Source organism: Asterias rubens, chromosome 16 (genome assembly GCF_902459465.1).
Source record: "Asterias rubens chromosome 16, eAstRub1.3, whole genome shotgun sequence".
NCBI classification, from domain to species: domain Eukaryota; kingdom Metazoa; phylum Echinodermata; class Asteroidea; order Forcipulatida; family Asteriidae; genus Asterias; species Asterias rubens.
In genome coordinates this window covers 7,225,307-7,250,994 of record NC_047077.1, presented here as the reverse complement: position 1 = coordinate 7,250,994, position 25,688 = coordinate 7,225,307, and the positions used below count along the sequence as shown (strand labels likewise).

The 25,688-nt window shown below is 38.3% G+C and overlaps 2 protein-coding genes across 3 annotated transcripts in view; one reads left to right on the top strand and one right to left on the bottom strand.

The window, feature by feature from the left end:
• Window positions 1–469: 469 nt before the first annotated feature.
• Window positions 470–12,361, top strand: LOC117300603 (V-type proton ATPase subunit H-like). 2 transcript variants are annotated; one of them, XM_033784264.1, is made up of 12 exons: window positions 470–569; window positions 1,295–1,467; window positions 2,188–2,377; window positions 2,898–3,011; window positions 3,772–3,974; window positions 4,594–4,701; window positions 5,122–5,206; window positions 5,704–5,882; window positions 6,294–6,419; window positions 6,871–6,972; window positions 7,435–7,548; window positions 9,532–12,361. In XM_033784264.1, exons 1-12 carry the CDS (start codon window positions 516–518, stop codon window positions 9,566–9,568), a joined length of 1,485 nt encoding a protein of 494 aa, XP_033640155.1. In that variant the 5' UTR covers window positions 470–515; the 3' UTR covers window positions 9,569–12,361. The 2 variants fall into 2 exon arrangements, with proteins under 2 accessions (XP_033640155.1, XP_033640154.1); XM_033784263.1 differs by lacking the exon at window positions 9,532–12,361 and having other exon boundaries at window positions 7,435–9,105.
• Window positions 12,362–15,003: 2,642 nt separating this feature from the next.
• The window catches only part of LOC117300658 (vacuolar protein sorting-associated protein 13B-like), a 58,659-nt gene continuing 47,974 nt past the window's right edge, over window positions 15,004–25,688 (bottom strand). Inside the window, 5 exon segments of the mRNA XM_033784354.1 lie at window positions 15,004–16,785; window positions 17,682–17,931; window positions 18,264–18,366; window positions 18,575–18,748; window positions 19,433–19,603. Coding sequence (XP_033640245.1) covers window positions 16,450–16,785; window positions 17,682–17,931; window positions 18,264–18,366; window positions 18,575–18,748; window positions 19,433–19,603 — 1,034 coding nt within the window. The 3' untranslated portion in view covers window positions 15,004–16,449.

Sequence of the window (25,688 nt, the reverse complement as noted above, 5' to 3'; positions counted from 1 at the left end):
ATTCTGCTATGTTATTTGTTAATCTGTCTTTTGATGATTAGTTAGGCCTATACTAATGATTACTAAAGTTATGATGTCAATTGTGCCTGGCATTCTTTTTCTTTTGCAAAAAGTTCACCAAGCATTGTGAAAATGATTCTGAATCTTGGTGATGATCTTACTTTTGAAAGAATAATTCCCTAGCTAGGTGTGTACAGAGTCTGACTTGAGTCAAGTCAAAACTAACCTTAAGTTTATCTAACTCTAACTTTACTAACAACATACAAAAACACAAAGCAAAGATTGTTATAAAAATAAATATATTTTACTAATAAATCGTAATAAAGTAAATGGTAAAAATTAAATTAATGAGTAATCATTCCTTTAAAATTCGCGCCCTGCCAGGCCAGCTTGTTATATTTATATCAGGAAATGACTCAACATTTTGATCTCTACCAGTTTCCAATGACAGCAAAAATACTTTACCTGTGACAAGAACATTGCAGCCAGCAATATTCTTCCGTGCCCGGGGGAAGATGAACCGGAAACACGCAGCGAGTACGGAGAGGAGCACCCGCTTGAACAGAACGGTGAGTTCGATCAGAAAAGATATCAGGGAAAACGGGGAAAAGAAGGAGCTTGGTTCCGTCGCCTCAAAAGTCTCTTGTGATCCTGCAGTAGACATTGTCTGTGTTTTACACATTTCCTTGTTACTACTTACACTTTGAACTTATTAACTTGTTTCATTAAATATAACTCAGCTGGCCATCGAAAATAAAAGTTCACGCAGCAATATTATGACGTTATGTAATTTGTTATAATTTTTAGCAATATTTTTTTAAGTATGGTATCCACTCTGTTTATACGTTAAATGAGATCTCTAATTTGGGCACCACTGTACTATTTTTTGTGTGTAATAAACTGGCCACCACGCAATTGACATTAGGCTGTGATATTCATTATTGTCTTCGCTTACTTTTAACTCTTTTGAGAGACTATAAACAAATCATTATTTTTGATGACAACTTTATTGTTTTCAATCCAAACTGAAGTTGTGTATTTGTGGATTTTAGAATAATTGCTAAACTGTATGTAGTAAAAACCCCAAGGTTTTTATTGAGTGACTGTCACAAGTTTAATACGGAAGGAAAAACTGTCATTTGTAAACCCACCAACAGAGGGCACCGTTACACTTTTCTGGTGATTAATTCATTCACACACATCACATGATATGGTAGATATGATATTTAGTTGTGTATCCGATCCAGATCCAAAACAAGAAGGCGGATAACTGATTTCTTTCTTAAATTTTAAGAGCCTGGATCGAACTGTTGAAATGACCAGTTTTGTGGAAAGCATGGAGAGTGGATTTGAAGCCGAAAATTCAGATGCTGTGACTGGACCGGACAATTTACCGCCCTTAAACCTGTTCGAGAAAGAAGCAAATGATGTGAGAAATCACCGAGTGCCATGGCAATCCTATGTAAAGTGAGTATTTTTCTTGCATTGCATCTATTTCGTAAAAAATCCCACGACCCATAAAATCGTCTGTGGAGTGTGGACAAGCAAGACAGTGCTAGTTATGATGATGATCAGCATATTATTTAATATTATTCAATGAATCAAAGCAACTTTTAAACTTCATTCAACATGATTCATGAACATATTTGTTACAATATCGGAACTAACAAGGACCATTTGTATACTAGCGGCTATATTTTCAATTATTATTGAACTGATATGCCCCAAAACATCTAGGCAATCAATATCCAAGACTACAGTCAACCTCTACGCTAGTTGCAAAAACGTAACCCTCCTCCTGACGCTAGAGCTAGACGACATAATTACAAAAAAGTAACATGTCTGATCATAAAACTTATGGCATGGATGATTATGATTAATTATTGTAACTAATTTTGTTTCAAACTATTCTCAAGAATAAATTCAATATTTTCACCAATTTTTGCAATCATTTTAAATAAATAAATCAAATGAATTTCAGCCGATTGCCGGGTAGCGCTAAAATTAGGGCTACTGAGCTGTACTGCTGTAGACTTTTAACTCCATTGATTTAAAACAATAATTTTTTTCTATAATAATAGGCCTAAAAAAGAAAGCTTTCAACTAAATTTAAGTTAGCCAACTTAAAACATCCATCAGTAAAAAAATGCTTCATTTGTAGAAATAACTTTTGTTTATCTTCATCAGGGGGCAGATGATTTCACAAGAGGATTTCTCATTTATCCGAGACTACGACAATGCGAATGGGGAGAGACGCGATCAGCTGATTCACAACCTAGGACCTCAGTGCGCTAAGGTGTTCATCAGACTGACGGGACGCATTGCTAAGGAATCTACAGTGCGGTATATTCTAACCATGATTGACAGTATGCTCAAGGTATACTAAAAACACCTAATGCCTTATGCCCCTCTCCCCCCTGTTTGTCAACCAATCTTGGATTTTTCTCTCTGTGGGCAATAATCTTCCACTAAAAGTGTAAGCAAAGCGTTGGAAATGGAATGACCAACACGAACAAAAACAATGTGTCTTTAAAAAAGTTTACACAAGTCTGGATCGAAAGTACTGAGTATACAGTGCTTAACACACCTGAGTTAGGGTAAAAACAAAATATATTCTTTATCCCGATGCAAAAATAACATCTATTATTATTAATCCCACTCGAGTGATTTGCCTGTGGGTTTTTTTTTTCACAGAGCTTGGGAAAGTACTTAACACAGTTCTTAGAACAATCAGTGTAAGGGTACAAACAAATTAAAAGGTGTCTTTCTGTTCCCCAAATTCACATTATGCAAAGGGATAAACTTAGTGCTTTATCTTGAAGTTAAGGAAAATGTAGTAATGTGACTTTCCAACTCGATGCTTTACAAGAAAATGATTTGATGTGACTGTCTTGTAGGAGAAGCCCGAGCGAGTCAGTATTTTTGTGGAGCATGGCAAGAAGACAAAGACGGCACCATGGACTCCATTTCTGAACATGCTGAATCGGGAGGATTCCTTCACTGTCAATCAGGTACTAAATAAATGGCAGAGTACTCCACTATATTTGTATTTTTTTTGGTTTCCAACCCTCCTACTGTCCGACCATTCAATATCATCCACTGGACAGAGTGCTCTACTTTGTTCTATAATCCTTTTTCGTTTTCAACCCTCCAAGTACTATTTCTATATAAACTATGTATAGACTGGTTGAACATTTATGTAAAACAAAGCAAGAGTTCCAACATACCTACAATTCAAGGTTTTTATTCAAGGTCTATTGCATGACTTGCACTCGCATGGTTGTGGGTTCGAATCATACAGAGCTAACCACTGATTTCACAACGACTAGACCAAGTATTGTCGTCTAGTTACCGAATCAGGATAACTTGATTGGTGCTATTCATAACTATAGACGTTAAACCAATGTTTGTATGAGAGAGATTGGCTGTTGCCAGCTGAGCTCGGTATTTATATCCCCTTGTAGGAGTTTGCTGACTTCCCTTGATGGGAAGATCATCTCAACAAACAGACAATAAAAACAAAACAAAAAACCAAACAAACAAACAAACAAAAAACAAAAAAACCAAAAAATAATACAAAAATTTTGCTGACTTCCCTTGATGGGAAGATCATCTCAACAAACAGACAATAAAAACAAAACAAAAAACCAAACAAACAAACAAACAAAAAACAAAAAACCAAAAAATAATACAAAAATTAAAACTACTCACGTTCTTCCATAACATTCCATTTACTCCAATTCTGATTTCTGCTTCAAATTTTCCTGACAGGCGTGCCGGATCATCACCAAGCTCGCCTGCTTCAGCCGGGACAAGATGAATGCCAACGATCTGAAATGCTTCTTCAATTGGATCAAGCATCAGCTGACCATGACTCTGAACGGCTACACGCAGACCGTGGTGGAGAGCCTGCAGCAGATGCTCAGACTGGACGTGTACCGGGTCGCCTTCATGGAGAACGAGGGAGTCAGCACGTAAGATGGAGTTTGGTTTAAGTCGGTCAGCCTTTAGCCTGAACATCTGACGTCACATTTCGAGGCTCGTGAATAACGTCAGAGACCTGCCTCCAAACCGGCGTGTTCATATGCAGTCAAATTCTATGGCGGACTCTACTGTTTGGGCATCTATGGAAAGCTCATGTCACTGTGCACGTTTATCCAAAAATTAATTATCCAATATCATTGTACCCAATGGAATCACTGGATCATTGCGGATAAAGACGGGGGCCCAATCTAGTCAACCTTTGGCTGTGTTTGGTCATAATCAACCCTTGAGTGTGATCCATTTGCAAACAATATCTGGTGGAACAAGTAATGATGGCAAACACTAGCAAAATAATGTCAGCCAGAGTGGTTTCTGGGTATCTGTTGGACACCCTGTTTTAAATTGTCATAGTGGACGACATTTGGACACCCTTTTACCCAATCCTGGCTCTAACCTTGACTGGCAACAAGTGCCAACATTAGCAACAGATGACATACATATATTTGTTGAGGTTTCATACAACTTTAAAAATGGCAGAAAGTCAAGAAGACGATATCGTGTCATTACAATTGTCATTATTTATATAAATCTTGTTTTCTTCTCATCTAGGATCCTTACAGTATTGGCCGGTAAGGTCAGTTTCCAGATCCAATACCAGCTGACATTCTGCATCTGGATGCTGACATACAATCCACAACTCTGTGCACAACTCAATAAGTAAGTCATTTAAAAGCATTTTGGTTTCCATGACCTGCCAACCAGTAGTTTTGTCCTGTTAAAACCGCAAACTCCCTTCTGTATTGGGTTCTTTGATATGCATTTATATACAGTTCAATTGCATCAAAAAACAGAGTTATGCAATTCTTGCTTATGAAATAAATCAATAATACTCAGAAGCTTGTCTGTCTTGTTCATGAGAGGTTTTTAAGTCTGGTTGACTCACAATTGTAATTTGGAATTGTAACTTGGGTTGACTCACAGTGACTGATGGAGTTTGGGTGACTCAAAGTGAGTGAGGTTGACTCAAAGTGAGTGAGGTTGACTCAAAGTGAGTGAGGTTGACTCAAAGTGAGTGAGTGAGTTTAAGAACAAGTTGACTCACATTGAGCGTTGTTTGTTTGTTTGTTTGTTGATCAGATACAGCATCATTCCTGTTCTTGCCGATATCCTGAGTGAGTCAGTCAAAGAAAAAGTCACAAGAATCATCTTGCTGGTCTACAGGGTAAGTAGAACAAGACAAATAATCACCATTCCATAACATGGCTCAAATTTTACACTGGACCGCAGGCTAGAGGCCAGAGTTTCAGGCCAGTAAACTGAAGACAGGAGAGGTCAAGCTGTCTTTTAATGGTCAAATAAAAACATTTATGTTAAACTGTGGCCATGTAAGGACTCGGGAAGTTTTTCTCGTTTTGATTCTGGTCTTGCGCACAATTTCTAGTCGCATTTTGAGCTGCAAGCCCTGCATATTTTTCTCTCAAATTCGAGGCCTGGACAAGTTCTAAAAGAAAACAAATTATACACAGCAAAGTAGATAAAACATGTTTACACATTAGACCTCATCGCAAATACTTGGTATGAGTGCGTTAGGCTTGGAATAAGGTCTAGCTTGACCAGCATACACTTCATTCAGCGTTAACGCTTGCGCAATGGTGCTACCGTAAACTGAATGTAAATCGATACCTCACAATGCAATGCCTAAAAACCTATATGTTCCAGAATATGATTGAGAAGCCGGAGGAGAGGGAGGTTGTCCAAGAGAACGCCCTGGCTATGATCCAGTGCAAGGTCTTAAAGCAACTAGAGGTCCTCCTAGGTCAGAAGATTGAGGACCCAGACATCACGGAAGACATCGAGTTCCTCACTGAGAACCTACAGAAAAGTATGGTGGACTTGAGGTGGGTTGCTCCTTTAAAGTTTGTGTTTAAAAGAGATTGCTCCCTTAAGGGTAAGAAGTGAATTAGTTGGCAACACAGGGATGCGATTTTTCAGGATTTTTTTATCAAAATCTCCTTACAAGTACTTTAAAATTTCCTTGAAAGAAGTAAAGCAATCGCCAGAGGGAGAACATGGTAAAGTGGACTTCAGATGGGTTGCCTCTTTAAATTATAAGAGCATGGTTAAAGGGCAAGACTAAAAGAGTTTAACTTTCTTTCTGAGGACCTACCTGTATGACAGCCTGGCGAACTCGACTAGTTGCCCCTTTAAATAATGGGATCCATCTGTTGATATTTATTCCACATTCGCAGCTGGAAGGAAAAGAACATCATTTTTAATTAACTATTCATGATGTCATGGTTTATTTAAAGCTCCTTTGATGAATATTCATCGGAGGTCAAGTCGGGTCGTCTGGAGTGGAGCCCCGTGCACAAAAGTGAGAAATTCTGGCGGGAAAACGCCATGAGGCTGAATGAGAAGAGCTATGAATTATTGAAGTAAGTAAACCCATTCAAAATCTGTTTTAAATAGTGTAAGGTAAAAAAAAACAATTATATTTTTTATCCTCGACGCTAAAGTATTATCTGTTAAATCTTTGACGTACACGCTGCTTACACATAGGATTCCAACTGCCAATAGCCACCGGGCTAGCTCGATGGTCTAGCTGTAAGACTAATGTAAAGTTCGTGGGTTCGAATCCCACCAAAGTGATTTGCCTGTGTTTTTTCCCCAAATAACTCTGGAAAGTACTCGGTATACAGTGCTTAATCCACAACAGTGTAACGGTGAAAACAAACTACGAATCTATTAGTTGCTACAAAGCTGTTGGATTTTCAACCCAAGTTCGAGCCCTGGCTCTTCTATATTATTAGAATTTCATGACTCGCCCAAAGTCCTTTTATGTATTTGGGGAATATTTTGACGCAAACAGTTCTTTTTATGTTTTAGGATCTTGACCAGACTTCTTGAGACCTCCAAAGACCCACTGGTACTATGTGTTAGCGCTCATGACATTGGTGAATATGTCAGACACTACCCAAGGGGCAAAAAGTGAGTACAGTTTTGCCGATTTCAGTTATACTCTTGATCAGAAAGGGTGAAGCTAAATCTTTCTGCTAAGCAAAAATTCAGCAAGGAACCAGTCGCAAGCAAGCAATATCCATAATCTGTTTCTGCAAAGCAAGATTTGTCTGCCCTAAGCATATATTATTTGTGCTTAACAGCCTTATAAAGTGCACAGCCACAATTATGGGTGAACATTTTGTTTGTGCCAATTTTATGAACAACATTTTAAAAACCACTGATTTAGTAGTTATCTCAATATTACTAAGTATCAATCAACCATCACTGTGTCAATGATAAACAAAAAGTGTTTGAGTTTGTTAAAAAACAAGATCTGCAAAGAGTTGCTCAATATTTATTCGTTGTTCATGTGGTGTCTCTGCAACCAAAAGTGTGCCATGTTTGTGGCTGTGCACTGATACCTTTTTGTTGTTGTTGTTGGTTTTTCAGCGTCGTTGAGCAGCTGGGTTGCAAGCACCTAGTGATGTCGTACATGACCCACGAGGATCCCAACGTCCGCTACGAGGCACTCCTGGCTGTACAGAAACTCATGGTCCACAACTGGTATGCTCCAATAGGTTTGCCTATCACTGTACAACCTGATGAATAAATACATATTCATGAGGTTGTGGTTTGAATATTCATGCGGTGTCAGTGTTCAACCTTATGAATGAATACATAATCAGTAATTCATGAATAATAATGAGATGTCAGTGCTGATGAAAAAAAAATACATATTCATGAGGGTGCAATTTGAATTAGCAAAATAAGCCAATGTCTGAACTTGTGAGTGAATGAATATTCATAAGCTTAATCATTTGTACATCCCATAGGTTAACCATCAATCATGTTTAATGAATAAATAATACACTTGCATAATCGTGACACTTGCATAACTATCACTGACATCCGTGAATTGGTAGTAAATTGATGAAAGAAAAGCCATGTGCCTATATGTTTGTGAAAAAATTAATAACTCATGATTAAAGTTAAATTATTAGAACAAAATAGTAAAAGTGTGTGGCAAAATTTGTGTACCTGTACAAAAGGACAAAGTTAAGTTCGTCCTTTTCTTACCTTTGAATGGCGTATTTCCCACAATTTAACTTCCAGAATTATAGCATTTTGGAAATATGTTGTAGATGGCCCTAGCATGATAAATGTCTATTGATAATCAGAATCACAACTTTTGATATTACTTGACATTTGAATGGGTATAAACACCAACAAAGCCACTGTCTATTGAATGGCGCATGGTGGTAGAAATACAGGCTGATGTTAGGCTGCCGTGGCACCACGCTTGAAAACGCGTTCCCTGCACTGTAATTCCATGGAGACCATGTGCCTAGGGTCTTGTCCTTGAAGTTGGTGCCCCTCTCAGTGGATGTGTCATAAAACAAAAATGGCCTTGCCCCCCTCAAAGAAGAATGTGTTAATAATCTGTCTGCATACTCTGAAATAATGAGGTATGCAAGGTTGGTCAATGTGCATGGAACCTTACAATACACAAGCATACTGAGGGTTCTTGTTTGTGCAATCGAAATGTGTATAGATTTTCAATTTCAGTGAATCTTCCAAATACTGAAACTTTTGTTTTTGTTGCATTTGTTATCCATGCCTTGCCGTCGCATATTTTAGTTAAATTATCCACTTCCCTGGTCATGTTACTTTATAAAAAAAATGCTTCCAAAAAACTTGCAGCTGAAATTCGACCTATGCTTCGCTTTTTTGTTAAACGAGCGTTCAAAGTCAAATCAAGCTAGTTCGAAATAGAAAGTAAAACTGTTATCACAAATCGTGCTCTTAGCTGAGTGATTTAATATCAAGTGTGTTTTGGATATTTGAAAATTACACACAACTTATTTCATGGTGACATTTTGCTAAAAAACAGCAAGCTGGATTTGTGCACATGTGAACAGTTTTTGGGTAGTACCAAACAGTATTCACCCTTTCATGCATCATTCATTATAGTGATAAATTGATCATATGTACGCATTCATTTTGTACTAATTTCTTTTGCAAATGACGACTCCCCCAAAACAGGTCACAATAGCACCCTTAAAGGTCCGGTCCCACTGCAGCGATAACGAGAACGATAACGATCATGACGCAAAGAGAACGCGTTCTATTGGTCGAATTGCTCCACGCAGAATACGTGCCACTCATTCAACCAATAGAATGCGTTCTCTTGGCGTCGTTATCGTTAGTGTTATCGTTATCGTTATCGCTGCAGTGGGACCGGGCCTTTCCCATTCTGAAAGTTGTCTGGCCGTGCGATCTTGATTTTTCGATTTACAATTTTTTTTTCTGAAAGCATTTAAACCGGTCGCTAGCTACCGGTCCGCACGTGAAAGAGTTAACGTCTTATTTGACGCATCCTTGTTCATTGTCAATCCCTTAATTCAGATTGTTTCAGTTTAGCGCCCCCCTTCCTTACCCCCTCCCCACCCCACCCTCCCCGTGCATGTGCATTGTGTATCGTTTGCTGCTTTTATATTTGTTTCTTCTTTCTCTTTTTTTTTTCTTTCTCTATTTTTTTCTTTGCAGGGAATATCTAGGGAGACAAATGATGCAAGAAGTGTAACCATGACAACCAATGGTGCTGCCAAACAGAAACAAACTAGAACATGGAATTATATATGCGTTAGGGATTTCGGCGAAATTAGTAAAATTATTAGTATTAATGAAGTATTACCTTATTTTGATAAAACGAGACAGTACTTGAAGGTCCAGTTTTAGGGCGACTAGAAAAGATGAGGAATTTTACATAATTGTTGGTTCGGTGCAGGTGGTAACTCTGTTTTGTTAAAAGGTCACATCTCGTTTGATATTTATACAACCAGTGTTTTTTACGACCCAGTGCAAGAAGGGTATATCATCACATCTGTGCAAAAACATCATATCTCCATTTTGCTAAAATGTTGTATCTTGCATAAAATACTCTGTGCACAAAACGCAATACTTCAGTACATCCTTGTTTCAGTCAATTTTAAGCTAGATATGACATTTTTACAATCTCAAGCTCGTGTGAAACATAAGTGCTATTTAGGAGATAAGACATTTTTGCGTTTGTGTATCTTGTACAACACATACAACCAAATGGCTTGTTGCAAGAACCTTAAATCTTGCACAAAACACCCAAAAAGTTGCAGGGCGTAAGGTCGTACTTTGAAAACAACCAACAACCAAACAGAGGTTCAATACTCATGCTTGTGTTCTCACAGCTCCAAAATGTCTTGTGATTGAGGTTATTCCTCAAGAAACATTTGTCTTGTACTCTCACTCAATACCCGTACTCATGGAAAAGTACTCACCAAAGACCTCTACAAGCAAGTGACTTGGTGCTAGAAGATTGTCGTGAAGGTAGAAGCTTCACGCTGGCAGGGCTCGTTGGTGGAGGCTAGACCTTTATCATGATGTCACCATCTTGGTCATGTTCCATGTTTCCATAAACAGTAATGAGTGCTAACATTCACTGCGCAAACATGGCACCAGACTATTATTTTACCAGCCTCAGTTTGGTTACAATGAGTTGGAATGGAGTGAAATCAAGATGGCCGCACCATAGTAAAGGTCTATATAACCATAGCTTGGTCCTGGTTGGCTCTCGATTTCGTATGAGCCTTTGTAGTCATCTTGGTGTGTTTCTGAGAGGGGTCCAGTTGCTCCCTTCCACTCCATAGAATTAATTACCCTTGTCACCAACCAAAGGTAACAAGTGCTGGATGGGTCTGGTGCAGGGATATAGACCCGACTTAACCATAGGTAGAAGCCCACTCACACCACGCTGGCAGGGCGTGTTGGTGGAGGCTATATAACCATAGCTTGGTCCTGGTTTGGCTCTTGGTTTCGTACGAGTCTTTGTAGTCATCTTGATGTGTTTCTGAGAGGGGTCCAGTTGTTCTACTCCAGAGAATCATTTACCCTCGTTTCCAACAAGATTGTATCTTGCACAATAACATGTGTATGATATCCTGCAACATTTTAAATAATAAACATTATTGTTGTACATGAAGTTCCGACAAATTTATGCAGTAAAAAATCTTCTTCTTTTAGTTTTCCAAGGACAACAATGTGCTGTGTAGATCCTCAATTTTGTGCCAGTTTGATCTGTAAAGTTTTCCCTCGAATAAAGGGTGCGTTTGATCAGCTTCCCTGTGTCAACCCGGCGGTGCTTCACACGGGTGAGCCCCCTGACAAGAGCTAATCGAACAATCACTCACCCTCTGGTGGCGACATCATTCACCTCAGGCCAGCTCCAAGGTGACCCGTTCCACAAGCAGGGCACTTGGGGCTGACCCGGGTAAGCCCCTGGAATGACGTCAGAGCTATTTGAACGTACCGTGGGCAGACTGGGGTCGACCCGGGACGCCAATCAAACGCACCCATTGTTAACTTTGCAAAGAAACTAGTGCTGCAATGATTGTACAACTTCACATGAGATTGATATCAATGTTAATAGTTTTACACTTTACTTACATGGTAGGCCTACACATGTATAACAATGGTCATGGAAAACTTACCTTCAAATATTTTTGCTGGAAGTGTTGGCAGCATGGTGTAAACTTTCATTCCCTTTTAGATTTTGTGTCCTTTCATATCTTGTCTGTTTTATCAAATCATTCCATGTAAAACTTTGTGCTAAAATGAACTCTAAAAGTATTGTTCCTGACAAACCCATGTCAACCCTCCTACTGTCTGACCATTCAATTAGATGATAGACAAAAATAATATGCAATGATGGTTTCATGTGGTGAATGTCTATATGCAGTACACACATTTACATGTAAACAGTTAGTTAAATACACAACCAAAGCATTGGAATTGTTTCAAATGGTTGATTATGATTAATTTGTACATTTTTGAAGAACAAAAATTCTTCAATTTTCACTACATAACTGGAAACGGAATAATACTTCCAAAAAGCTTTAGCCCAAATTGTTCAATGCATTATTTCATCTGTGACTATTTGTGTACTTGTCAGATGCAAGATTGTATCTTCTATCTTTGTTTTATTTATTTGGGGTCTATGTTCTTTTAAATTTTACAGTTAGAGTAAATCATTGTGTTTTGAAGGTCTTCAAATATAATTTTTTTCAACTTTGGACAGTCTTGAGGATAGGTAAGGATGGTATAGACCATGTGAACTTTGTTTACAATAAGTGTGACCTTGTGTATTCTTTGGGTGGTCTGGCTAGCAAGATACTGCACTGGTCATATGGGAAAGTTGACATTTTGTGTCATCATTTCCACATAAATCCAAGAGTTATGAAAGTAAGAGCTGGACAAGTTGGACATCGTATCAAAAGTTGATAAGGATTAGACAGTGCATTCTCCATAAAATATAAGAGTTTAGGATTTCTTCCATTAGGCTGTGTACAAATCGTGCCTGCAGGAAGTCCAGGCTTTGTGGCTCTTTTTTAAACCTGTGATGTCACAGGTCACATCGACTATACCTTTGGTACCCAAAAAATTAACGACCATCAAAACTTACTTGATAAGAAGCACTACAGCTGTTGATAACGTATAACATGTTGAGAAACCATTTCCTTGTGTGAGGAATACAGTTTAAGAGAGAGGGGTTTACAAACATTGCAATCTGAGAAGCTTTTTCTGCATGAAAGGTTTCTCAGATTGTGTATTCCAATTGCAGATTTTTCCTCCCTGCGTTGACACAACCGTTCCAGATGTTCAGCTACCACCTTTTTGAAATTTTCACAGGTTGGTCTTTAGTGAATTTGTCTACATTTATACGGTTCCAAAAACTAACGGTATAGTTTCACTTTAACATTAAATGGTGATATTGAAAAATATTTACCAATCCTTTGTCTTTAGGTGATGGGTTTTAGTTCTAGCTCTCAAAGTTCTTCCTTCCTTTGTTGGTTTTTCTTTCAAAAAGTCTGTCTTATGGTAACAAGTAACCCAATTGGTATTATTCCCTAACCATGTAACAGTTGGAAACTGAATAAATATTATATATAAATATGTATGAAAAAGATATATGTGGATTTAGTGATGAGAATAAATGCCTAATGAGGCTGTGAAAAGTAAACAAAATGGTTTGTGAGGTTTGTTAATTGTGTCTCTTAAAGGATTTGGGTACTTTTTGTAACACAAAACACAATGTCCACAGATTTACATTAAACTTACACCGTTTGAAGATAATGATAGTAGAAAGCGTACCTTAAAATATTAGTTGCTGAGGTGCTGTAGTTTTTGAGAAATGAGTAAAACAATGTCATAAAAATACGTTTTTACATGTGAAAATAATTTTTGTCTCGTGATCACTGAGGCGAAAATTATTTCCAAGACATTGTTTTACTCATTTCTCAAAAACTACAGCACCTCAGCAACTAATATTTTCAGGGAAGCTTTCTACCATCATTATCTTCAAACGGTGTAAGTTTAGTGTAAATCTGTAGACATTGTGTTTTTTGTCCTACAAAAAGTACATATATAGACCCTTTAAAGAAAACAGTTGTATTTTAAAGGGTTTGTACTAGTTAAAGTTAATCATGACACTTACTTAACCCCCAAGACTCAAATCTGGTTCATACTTCCTGCGAACGCGAAGCAAATTTTGACATCACATGGCTGATTTCCCACAAGCCACTTCGGAACTCCAGCTGCGCACGTCTGTTGCTGCTGACAACGCATTTTGTCTATCTCCCACAACCTTTTTAACAATACCAGCGAGTATTGTCAAAAGGTTACGTGAGATAGACAAAATGCGTTGTCAGCACTAACAGACATGCGCAGCTGGAATTCCGAAGTGGCTTATTCGCAGGAGTTGAGCACATATCGACTGAATTTGTGAAGTCAAAATTCGCATCGCATTTGCAGGAAGTATGAACCAGGCTTAAGATGCTAGGTGGCAGCAGCAAACAGGGAAGAGAAAAAATCAAAAGGAATATAAAATCAAACAAAACAGAGAGTGAAATTCAGAAAAGAACCTCCACAAACTAATTTTAATTTATGTCAACTTCCTTCTTAATATAATCGCCATGAAGCAAAATTGCATTCAAATCCTCTGGTGGCTTAATACCAAACCATGCAATCAAATTGTCAAATAATTGTTAAAAATCATTATGAAGAGAAGATCCCACAAAACTAACCAATCTAATTGCTTATTTCTATGGTCCTTTGGAAGAATCAATTAACCTAATAAAAAAATATATAGTAATAAATTATAAAATTCTAATCGTTGTTATTTACAATTACATAAAGGTGTTGCCTTTTAGTTATCAAACTCTAAAATAATTGCACTACTCAAACTTTATTGTGACAATAGGAAAACAGACTTGCATTTCCTGAACATGATCGGAGCATGCTGATCGAAACTTGAATTTCAAACTTCTGGTTCCTTACAGAAACACAACTTACCTAGAGATTCTTGTGATGGTGTTATCGTCATGCTAACATGATTGTGTTCCAACAATGCAAAGTTTCAAATTCTACTCAAATGGAAGACATTTCTATGAATGAAAATTTTCAAATTCTACTCTAACTGGTTTCTCAGAAAATTACATCCGCAGAAAACTTTTTCGATTTTAGCATTACATCCTTGTTCTTCATCGTTTTACTACAACTGAATCACTTTGTTTCTTATTTATAATTTATATACAATTCCCAAGTTACTTAAAGCACTTTGTATGCTTTCAAAATATACAATAGTTCTTGCTTTCAAACAGTTCTTGCAACCAAATAGATGTTCTTTAAATTCATGCTTTGCAATCAATTTCATGTTGATTTCTGCGATATATCAGCAAAATATACTTTAGTCTCGCAAGTGTTAACTCCGCGGCAGTGATGTTAATAAATCCCATATACATTAGTCTTAGTGGGTTCTTGTAAATGAATCCTAATACCATAAACATGCTCGTTAAGGCCCGGTCACACAGGCCCCGATAACGAGAACGATAAAAATGCACGCCCTCGATTGGTTGAAATACTCCATGCAGAAACGCCCACGCTCATTCAACCAATCGAGGGCGTGCATTTTATCGTTCTCGTTATCGGGGCCTGTGTGACCGGGCCTTTATCATCATGATTTAAACCAGGTGTAGAATTCCAGGAACTGGGACTTGAGTTCCTATAAGAACCATGTTTATTAGCAAAATATAGATAAGTTCTTACTTGCTTTTGGTTCCAGCGACCACTATAACCCTGCTCATTACTATCATGCATTCCAACATACTTCTTGACATAAGTGAAACTTTAGTCACATTCAAAATTAATACTAGGCCTCAACTCTTAGCAGATGATGTTGCTTGACGTACCGTACATGTATAGTGCATCCGTGCAAAGCTAAGGTTAGTGCAGCCCTAGATTTGTCCATATTGTAATGAACATAAAATAATCTTGATCGAGTAAAACCGTAACAATCAAATTAGCTCCTTGCACACCTCTGAAGTGTCTTTGTAACAACAATGTGAGCTAGTGACTGTAAACTTCCAGGTGATCAGCTTATTTCCTTATTCTTCTTTTTTTAATGCTTGGCATTTTCACAAAAATTTGTGCAAAAGTCAAAATTGCATGTCTAGTGCAAGACTCTGTTATAAATAATAAAAGAAATCCTCCACCTTCACAAAAATATCCCATTCACAAAATAAACTTTAAACAAAAACAAAATTAACCAAATCGTATGAAATCATAAACTCAGTCAAAACAAACATTAAATTGAAAAAATAAACAATTGTGGAAACTCCAAACACCGAACGAAAAACAAAATAAACCAAATTAATGAAATTATAAACTCAGTCAAAACAAAAATTGGGATGATTCCCAAACAACCCAACTAAAAAATAACTAACAGGGAAAAATGTCAAAACCCCATCAGTTCTTCTCAGAATTAACACTCCGCCCAAAAGAGTTTTATATCTGGTTGTACCCTCAAGTTTACTAACACACTGTTTCTTTAGATCTATGCCATGTAAAGCTTTAACATCACTTAAGACATACTTGTTTTTATTTGACGGCCCCTTTCGAAGGCTTCTGCTTGGGCTTTTGTTTTGGCTCCGTTCACATATTTGAAACTCTTTGAAATTCTGTACCAAGAATTGATGTTTTAAAAGAACTGACAGAGTCTAAGCCAGAGCCATGATTTTGAAAAAGACTGATGTTTTCAAGTCCCTTGTTTAAAGATAGAAGCCTTCGTCTTTGACAGGGCAACATTAAAAGATGCCCCGATTTCAAAAGATGCCCTGATTTGTTCAAGTTGAATCTTCCAACAAAACCCAATGAGTCCTTTAATCTACAAGCCTTCAAGTTGCATCTTGGTGCTGGTATGCCACATCTTAAAGCCAGAGCACTGATTTTGAAAAAGACTGATGTTTTCAAGTCCCTTGTTTAAAGATAGAAGCCTTCGTCTTTGACAGGGCAACATTAAAAGATGCCCCGATTTCAAAAGATGCCCCGATTTGTTCAAGTTGTATCTTCCAACTAAAACCCAATGAGTCCCTCTATCTACAAGCCTTCAAGTTGCATCTTAGTGCTGGTATGCCACATCTTAAAGCGACTGAAGCCCGTATTATTCGTCTCATCGTAGCAGAAACCCTTCCCGAGAAGCTTATTCTTCGCCTGTTGGAACAGACTGAGGAAAGTCTCCCTGTAGCAGGCCTGCTGCAAGAAGTATTGGTACGCTGTGGTACCCCTTGTGTCATCCACTGTGTGTCCCCCTGGCAGAGAGGAGCCGTCTGATTGGGTGTCAGAGCTGACCAATGGGTCAGTGTCTAGCGGGTCACATGGTCTAGAGGCGATAGCCCCAACGAAGTCAGCGACGCGACTGCTTGTCTCCTCTTTCTGAAATGATCAGAAAAAAAGTACAATCATTTGAAATATCCTCAAGTAAAATTATATTAAACCTGGTGCAGTCGGTCTTTGAAGAGCGAATTGTAACCGTTTGCTATAAAATGCATATGGTTGGAAAGATGGTTTAAAAGTAGAATACAATGATTCACACAAATATGCCTCGAAATTGCGTGGTTTTCCTTTTACCTCGTCGACTAACACGGTCGGCCATTTATGGAAATCAAATTTTTGACTCTCATAAATGGCTGACCATGTTAGTTCGCAAAGCAAAAGGATAACCACGCAATTTCGAGGCAAATTTGTGTGGATCATTGTATTCTACTTTTAAAACATCTTTTCAACCAAATGCATTTTTATAACAAACGGTTACAAATGCTTTTTATAGACCAACTTGTTCCGATCCAAGGCAACGTGTTCCTTTAATACTTTCCTCACTGTAGGAAAGACTAGAGTTCTTTTTCACCATTCTTTTTTATATGCTGGACCATCTCTCTGGAATTCTCTTTCCCCGAACCTCAGACTAGTAGACATTCTCTCCAGCTCCAAACAGGAGTGCCTTTCTGACACAACTAGCACACAACTAACGTCAGTCAACTTCAAAATTCTATACATTGGGGGGGGGGGGGGGGGGGGGGAGTGATACCCACTGCCACATCTCAAGCATGGTATAAAGAGATTCATTGGTTTGAGAAGCAGAAAAGACAATTTTTACCAGTCATGATATCTTATCACTCTTCTTTTATTTGCCAAACTTTTTTCCACTTTTCCCTTTTCCGCTGCAACAAATATTTCTGTTTCACTGGCATGATAACTCCTTCAAATGTTGAGTAAAAAAACCCACTATTTTTTTGAAACCAACATCAATCCATCCTTCATAGCAAACATACCTTCAGGACTGATGGTGACATCGGGCTCTTCACCAAAACACACACTCCCTCTATGCTTCCCGCCACGGGGGTGCACTCCAGTTCAAATATCGGGAAAACTTGCTGTTGGGTATCCTCACTGGAGCTGACCACAAAGAGGACTTCCGGCGTTAGGAGTAGGCACCCCCCGCGCTGCAAGCCGTGGAAGGTAATGGTTGTGATGTTGCAGTGGATCAGGATGTCGGAGTTCGGAAGAGGCTGCAACATTTTCCTTTAAGAAAATTTGAAATCAAGTAATAAACCACAAGGGAAACTGACTGGGTAGAATTTTTAAAAGTTTGGGTTTGAAATTAAGAAGAATTTACTGATGCGAGACTTGAACGAATGACCCCCAAAATATAATTGAATGATACATGTACATGTAAGTGCACTGGGTTCTTTTACAAGCAACTACACAACACACAGGACCAACGGCTTTATGTTCCATCTGAAGGACAAGGCAGTAATGGTCAAGTGTCTTGCTTAGGGACATTAGCGTCAAGATTGAACATCACCCTAGTAAAAAGATTATCTTTGTCGTGAATCCCAAATTAAAGTACTGACCATGTATACTTGAGTCTGCTGTTTTCTGCCATTGCACTCAGTAGTGTTACGCACTCTCCCCTTGGAGTACGCGTTTCAACCAATCCAGCGCTGTGTAAAATACCTGAAAGATAATTTATTTATTTATTCAGTCATTTGGTATTTTATATATTAGCATAAAAAATTACAAGGTAACAAGCTGTTGATAGTGTAAAAATTGTGAGAAACGACTCCCTCTGGAGTAATGTAGTTTTTGAGAAAGCGGTAATTTCTCACTCAAACAATCAAAGACTTCAGGCCTAGACAGGAAGTAACGGATCTTCCCCAGTTACCTTGTCCTGTCTGTGAGACAAACTCTGCTGCCCCGCCCAGTGGCTTAATGACCACGCCCATCAGACCCTTGCCGACGCCTCGTATGATACCTGTCGCCTTCTGAGTGGGTGAGCTGACAGCTGGTGCTTGATGGAAGCTTTTGATTGGTTGGTCAGCAATGCCCCCGATGGCTCCTATTGGTGGAATAATGTTTCAGAAATGACAAAACAAAAGGCAAAATTGACCATTATGTTACTGAAATCAAACTTAATCATAACCCCTTAAAGACCTTCACATTACAATAGGCAACTCGGCACCCAAATTTTGGTATGCCTGGTCCAGTGATAAGATTTGTTATGTGGGCCTACTGTACCATACATGTACCACCAAAAGGTTGGACAATTTCCTACGTAGGGTTCTTGAAGATTCAGAGCTAATGTAAAAGGGTAACTTGTTTGACTTTAAGGACATCATAAAAACATGTTCATCAAAGTATCTGAAATTTTCAAGAACTTTTTATCAAAAAATAAATCCAAACACACAGACCTATGCCATTTAATTGGTGGAACATGCCTCACCTGTCATTCATTATGATAGATACAAAGCTTTTGCATGTAGCATTTATGGGTGATTTACAACATTTCAACGTGTCAAAATGCTCACACAGTCCAGGACAACCAGCTGTCATTCCAAACAAATTCTATTACATATCAAGTTCATAGAATTCTTGTGAAAAACATTGTCCAGTGTCTAACCTCGAAGTACTGATTCAGTACAAAAATTAGCTAAGCAAATCAAAAAATGTGTTCGCTTTCCAAGAACAGCACTGTTCCACTTGTGAATAGAATGCCAATCGTTCGTAAATAAATTGTTCTTACCTAGCAAGCTGATCCCAAACCCGCTAAGGCCTTGAAGAAGCCCGTCCGTCATCCTGTCTGGTACCCTACGTCTCTGCTTCTCTCGTCGTGCAATATGATCCTCATCCAGGGTGAGCCGGTCTAGATTACGTGAGACACTGGATGCAAACATTGTGATTGACGTCAGTGTTCCTGTAAGAAGTAATTAAACAAGTTATCAACAACAGGAACAAAAACATAATGACCCCTTGCAAAACACAGAATGCACCATCTTTCAATGTCATTTGCGTGTCAATGTACCACAACCAGTCAGGCTTGTAACACAATATAACATAACAATTCAAATTGATAAGGCGATATTTCATCAAGGTCGTAATAGAACATTATTGTACAGGGATGTTTTCATTCATAACTGACTTTTCATAATTTCAGTGCGAAATTTGCAAAATGGCGTTATTGGGTGAAAACTTGTTTTGCAGTCAACATGACTGTGTTGATTGAATGCTATTACCTGTTAAAAAATGTAGAGACCCAAATTTAGTTGGTTATTTTCCATCTTTAAAGGGTATATGTACTTTTTCCTAACAAAAAACACACTGTCAACAGATTTACATTAAACTTACACAGTTTGAAGATTATGATAGTAGAAAGCTTCCCTTGAAATTTTACTTTCTTAGGTGCTGTAGTTTTTGAGAAATGAGTAAAAGTAATAATTTTCGTCTCAGTTATGCTATGGTTTTGGTATAATATCATAACTGGTTAAGGGGATTTAACATGCTAAAATAGTTTTGGTCTCATGAGACCAAAACTATTTTGTGACTTGTTTTACTCATTTCTCAAAAACTACACAACCTTAGTTAGTAATATTTGAAGGGAAGCTTTCCACTATCATTATCTTCAAACCCTGTAAGTTTAATGTAAATCTGTGGACATTTTGAAAAGGTACCCAAATCCTTTAAGATGTTCTGGATATGGGGCACGGGGTTTTGATAAAACAACAACCAGAACTGATCCTAAATTATAAAATAAAATTGAAACTGGATCTTTACAGAACTTTATTCAAATTAAATTAAGCCCAAAGACCCCCCCCCCCCATAAAGGGTTACTGTTTGCTGCACCTCCATGGTAGTGTTGTGGAAACGGTTTGATGTAAACAATTAAATGCCAACACAAAAAGAAAGGAAAAAGTCGGCCAATGAATTGAGTTTAAGACTTGGTGATTATTTATCTTATTTTTTCAATAGAGATATTTACTGGTTGTAAATTAATCCAAATCATTCAGCGACCAAGATTGTCCAAACCATGGTAGCGCTTTGGAAACGGTTTGAAGTTAACCGCAGACACCATACACGAGGGGAAAAGGAGGCCAATGAATTGAACAGAACTTTGTTAAAATCAAATTAAGCCCGAACACCCCCCCCCCCAAAAAAAAAACACCCCCCCCAAAAAAAAAAAAACCCAGAACAAGGTTGTTTTCTATTTAACTTGTTGACCCTCAGAGGCTATTATCAAAAGCCATTTAAGGATTACTGTTTGCTACACTTACATGGTAGCAGCGTGGAAACGTAAACAATTAAATGTGGACACCATGTGCAAGGAAAAAAGTAGGCAAATGAATTGAATTTAAGACTTCAGTCATTATCCATTTTATTTTATCACTAGAGATATTTACTGGTTGGATATTAATCCAAAATGCTCAGCAACCAAGGTTTTTCAAAGCACGGTAGCGCTGTTGAAACTGTTTGGCGTAAACAATTAAGTACAGATACCATAGGCAAGGGGAAAAGTAGGCCAATGTAATGAACTTAAGACTTGGTGATTATTTATCATATATTTTCCATTGAGATATTCACTGGTTGGAAATTAATCGAAATTGCTCAGCCAAGGTTGTCAAAAGCATGCATCACACTAGAGTCTATTGTCACTCCCTCTTCCATTGATCCCGTGCAGCAAAGAACGTTTTTCTGATTAATCTAATTCAGCCTATTCCTTTTATGCTTTCGATGGGTGTATTTTTTTTGCCCTCAGTTAAAACCAGTGTCAGTTGCTGATTGGTCAGATTGTTTCGCAAGATTTTGTTCAGTGGGTTAAATGAGAAAAACGGGCAACCTATGCACAGTAGTTTGTTCCTAGTGTTAACTTGTGGTGAAGGCGTGATGATGTAAAGGTTACTCCCAGAAACAGCAAATACTGTGATGGACTCCGACACTGCTCTGTTTCTACCGACTCTGCTGTTCTGTTTCTACCTCTGAATGTACCCCTAACCAATCGCCAGGCCAATTCAACTCTCTCCGTTTCTCTCCGTTGGTTCTTAATAAACACGTTGATACATACTTTCAAATTATGAACAGTATCAGCCAATGCAAAGAAACGGTGGTACAAGACACACACAATATTCCTCACTGAGTTATCTGACCAAAACTGAGCCAACCTGAGGTCAACCCGAGTTCGATCCTCTTTCAGCGAAGTTGGAGAAATAAAACGACGGCACACTCGATATTCCTCACTGAGCTTTCTAAACAACCTTGACCGCACAGAGCCAACCTGAGTTCTACTCGTTGATGTTTTCACACAATGCTTTGTCAAAAACAACAACCACTGAGAAAAAAAAGACCAAGAGATAGCATTTAAACTTTACAAGATTTAGAGACAGTATTGAAGTGGTTGTGAGCTGTGGTTTAAAGCCACTTATCGGGAGCCAAAAGTTGCTGTTAATTTGAGTTATAACAATTTGTATTTATTCCACAACCCAGGTGAGATTTGTAAAGACTGTTGGCTCTCTTGAAACAATGGGAGGGTTTTGTTTGCCTTCTGTTTTGTTGATTCTCTTCACCATTGGTATGAGTTCTGCTCATTCGTGTAAGCGTCAGATGTTGTGTCCATCCGGCTGGGAGTCATGGGGAGGCTCATGCTATAAGCTTCTTGAAGGAACAATGACATGGCATGAAGGGAGATTGAAATGTCAGGAGTTGGGAGGGGAGATGGTTGCGCCTTCATCATCGGTAGAAAATAACTATATACAGAGAAAAGCCAAAGGTCATTCTGTGTGGATAAACTGCAATGATGAAGAGATTGAAGGGCAGTGGGACTGCTCTTCAGGCAACGGAGGGTATATGAACTGGTACACAGTGCAGGGTGAGCCAAACAGCGAAACTGGAAAAAACTGTGCTGAGCTTGTATACTTAGATTTGAAATGGGGCGGAGGCTGGAATGATAATGAATGCTCAAAAGCATTTCACATTATCTGCAAAGGCAATGAAGTCAAGTTGAAGCAATGGCGTCTGCTTGCGTCTTGTCTGACCGGCCACGCCTTACATGAGATACCGACCAGCAGTGTCCATGACTGCGCCCAGTGTGCGACTACGACCCCAGATGCCGCTCCTTCAATGTGCAGCGTTTTGGGAATGGGAAGCGAATTTGCCAACTCAACAATAGCACCCGCTTTGAGGCCGACCACACCCAGTTTATGGAGTCTAAGAATCCTTTCAAGTGTATTTACGGTGAAAGATAACTTAAATAAACACCCTGTTAAATCACCAAGAGTAAAAGCAAAAAAATTACGCTCAAGCCGATCGTGGCAATTTTTCTAAAGATGACACCACTTACTTTGCTGCCAACATGCACTTCACTAAGGGAATAAATGTGTGGTGAAGAGGTTTTCAACTAGTGGTTTAATCCAAACGAGGCCTGGTTCTTCGTCTCGGTAAATTATAAAGAACCAGACCTCGGCTGGTTTAAACCACTAGTTGAAAAACGATTCAACACACTTTGATTCCCATTCATAAATACCTTTTCGGTCAAAAACATCATCACTTTTGGTCAAAAAGTAAAATAAATGCAAAAATTATAATTGTTAAATGATTTCTTTCAACACAACACCCCTCCAGCTATGAAATGGTAGAGCCCTCCGCTGCCCTCGCATAAACAACTCCTTATAAGGGAATGCTGTGGGCGTCGCGCGTATCGCGTGATGTGGCACAACTGTTTCAGCTGTTGCTCTCGACCAATAGGAATGAAGAAACTGTCTTATAAGAACAGGTGCAAGGTCGTGTGTCACGCTCATGAATTAACACTTTTTACGGGTCATTAACAAAAGGTTTGTGCACACCCACGTGACGCGCTCTCCACCAATAGGAGTAGAGAAACTGTCTTGGGTATTTATGAATGTAATTTTAATCACTTGTTTCCCTCAGCTATTATTTGTGTTAGATTCACTGAGGTTGTTAACTAAATCCCCAGGTATATGCTATTAAGGTGACTAACATAACTTGACATAATACGTACATAATATTTGTTGATGTAATTTTATGGTAAACAAAATTTCATTAGTCTGCGACTTTTTATTTGGTGAGGTATTTTTATAAAATAAACCAATTTTGAACCTTTTAATAGATTGAAGTTTGCATCTGGGATAAAGAATATTATATTTGGTTTTACCCGTATACATGTTCACCGATGTGTGTTAGCACTGTATACTCAGTACTTTCCAAAGCTCTGTGAAAACATTACAGGTATATGAACCGAATGGGAATTCGAACCCACAACCTTTGCAATTCTAGAGCAGTGTCCAACCACTGTATACTCAGTACTTTCCAAAGCTCTGTGAAGACATTACAGGTATATGAACCGAATGGGAATTCGAACCCACAACCTTTGCAATTCTAGAGCAGTGTCCAACCACTGTATACTCAGTACTTTCCAAAGCTCTGTGAAGACATTACAGGTATATGAACCGAATGGGAATTCGAACCCACAACCTTTGCAATTCTAGAGCAGTGTCCAACCACTGTATACTCAGTACTTTCCAAAGCTCTGTGAAGACATTACAGGTATATGAACCGAATGGGAATTCGAACCCACAACCTTTGCAATTCTAGAGCAGTGTCCAACCACTGTATACTCAGTACTTTCCAAAGCTCTGTGAAGACATTACAGGTATATGAACCGAATGGGAATTCGAACCCACAACCTTTGCAATTCTAGAGCAGTGTCCAACCACTGTATACTCAGTACTTTCCAAAGCTCTGTGAAGACATTACAGGTACATTAATCGAATGGGAATTCGAACCCACAACCTTTGCAATTCTAGAGCAGTGTCCAACCACTGTATACTCAGTACTTTCCAAAGCTCTGTGAAGACATTACAGGTATATGAACCGAATGGGAATTCGAACCCACAACCTTTGCAATTCTAGAGCAGTGTCCAACCACTGCATACTCAGTACTTTCCCAAGCTCTGTGAAGACATTACAGGTACATTAATCGAATGGGAATTCGAACCCACAACCTTTGCAATTCTAGAGCAGTGTCCAACCACTGCATACTCAGTACTTTCCCGAGCTCTCTGAAAAAATCACAGGCATATTTATTGGTAATGTCATGGTTATTTCGGGCATTGACGTAATGGAAAGTTGCTGTCTTATTACAACACTCATTTGACATAAATTTGTACATGGGCAATGGAACCTAATTTCTATAAAAGGGATTCATCACATGTTATTGTATAGTCATAAAAAAAATAGAGGTTTTTTATTGGAATAAATAAACAAATAGAGCATTGACTCTTTAAGATATTGGAATTTAACGTTGGACAGTAGTTCTTGCTTATGAATTGTCTTTACTTCAGTCTAGTAAAATCTCTACACTGATGTGTGAAGTTTTAAGTTCATGTGAGCTTGGGAAGTGCATTGTTGGGGAGAAGAAGTAATACAATAAAACTAGATATTCAGTTTTTGTCAACTACAAAAAACATGTATTTGTGAGTGATGTCACCAAATTGTGATTGAATAAATTGTTGAAGTTTTACCTGGTTCAGAGATTAGATTTTTTTTAAATACAAAACTTTATTTTTTGGTTCGGCAGAAACACATCTTAAAAAAAATGTACCTTTATAAGGCAATACCACGTGACACATGTTGAAGTCATCAACCTACAACCTTGTTCCCATGAAGGGGCTTGTGTATACCAATAGTGAAACAATTCTTATAAACTCTGCCACAGACATCTAGTTAAAGTAAATTTTGAACTGTTTTGAATCTTGATTGGGTGATACCAACAATCTTATTTTTATACAAGGCCCTTGTCAGCCTACAACATCGTTGAAAACAACTTCACAGAATTGCAAGTTTTAAATTTAGAGTGTCATGGCCGAGTGGTTAAGAGCATCGAATTCAAGTTCTGGTGCTGATTAACCGGAGTGTGGGTTCGAATCCCGGTCGTGACACTTGTGTCCTTGAGCAAGACACTTTACTATAATTGCTTCTCTTCACCCAGGGGT

What these genes read in the sequence shown, in the direction of transcription:
- LOC117300603 (XM_033784263.1), top strand. Translation starts at nt 516, where the DNA reads ATGAACCGGAAACACGCAGCGAGTACGGAGAGGAGCACCCGCTTGAAC. An exon ending in CTCTGTGCACAACTCAATAA is followed by an intron (nt 4,702 to 5,121) that starts GTAAGTCATTTA and finishes TTTGTTGATCAG; the next exon opens with ATACAGCATCATTCCTGTTC. An exon ending in AAGAGCTATGAATTATTGAA is followed by an intron (nt 6,420 to 6,870) that starts GTAAGTAAACCC and finishes TTTATGTTTTAG; the next exon opens with GATCTTGACCAGACTTCTTG.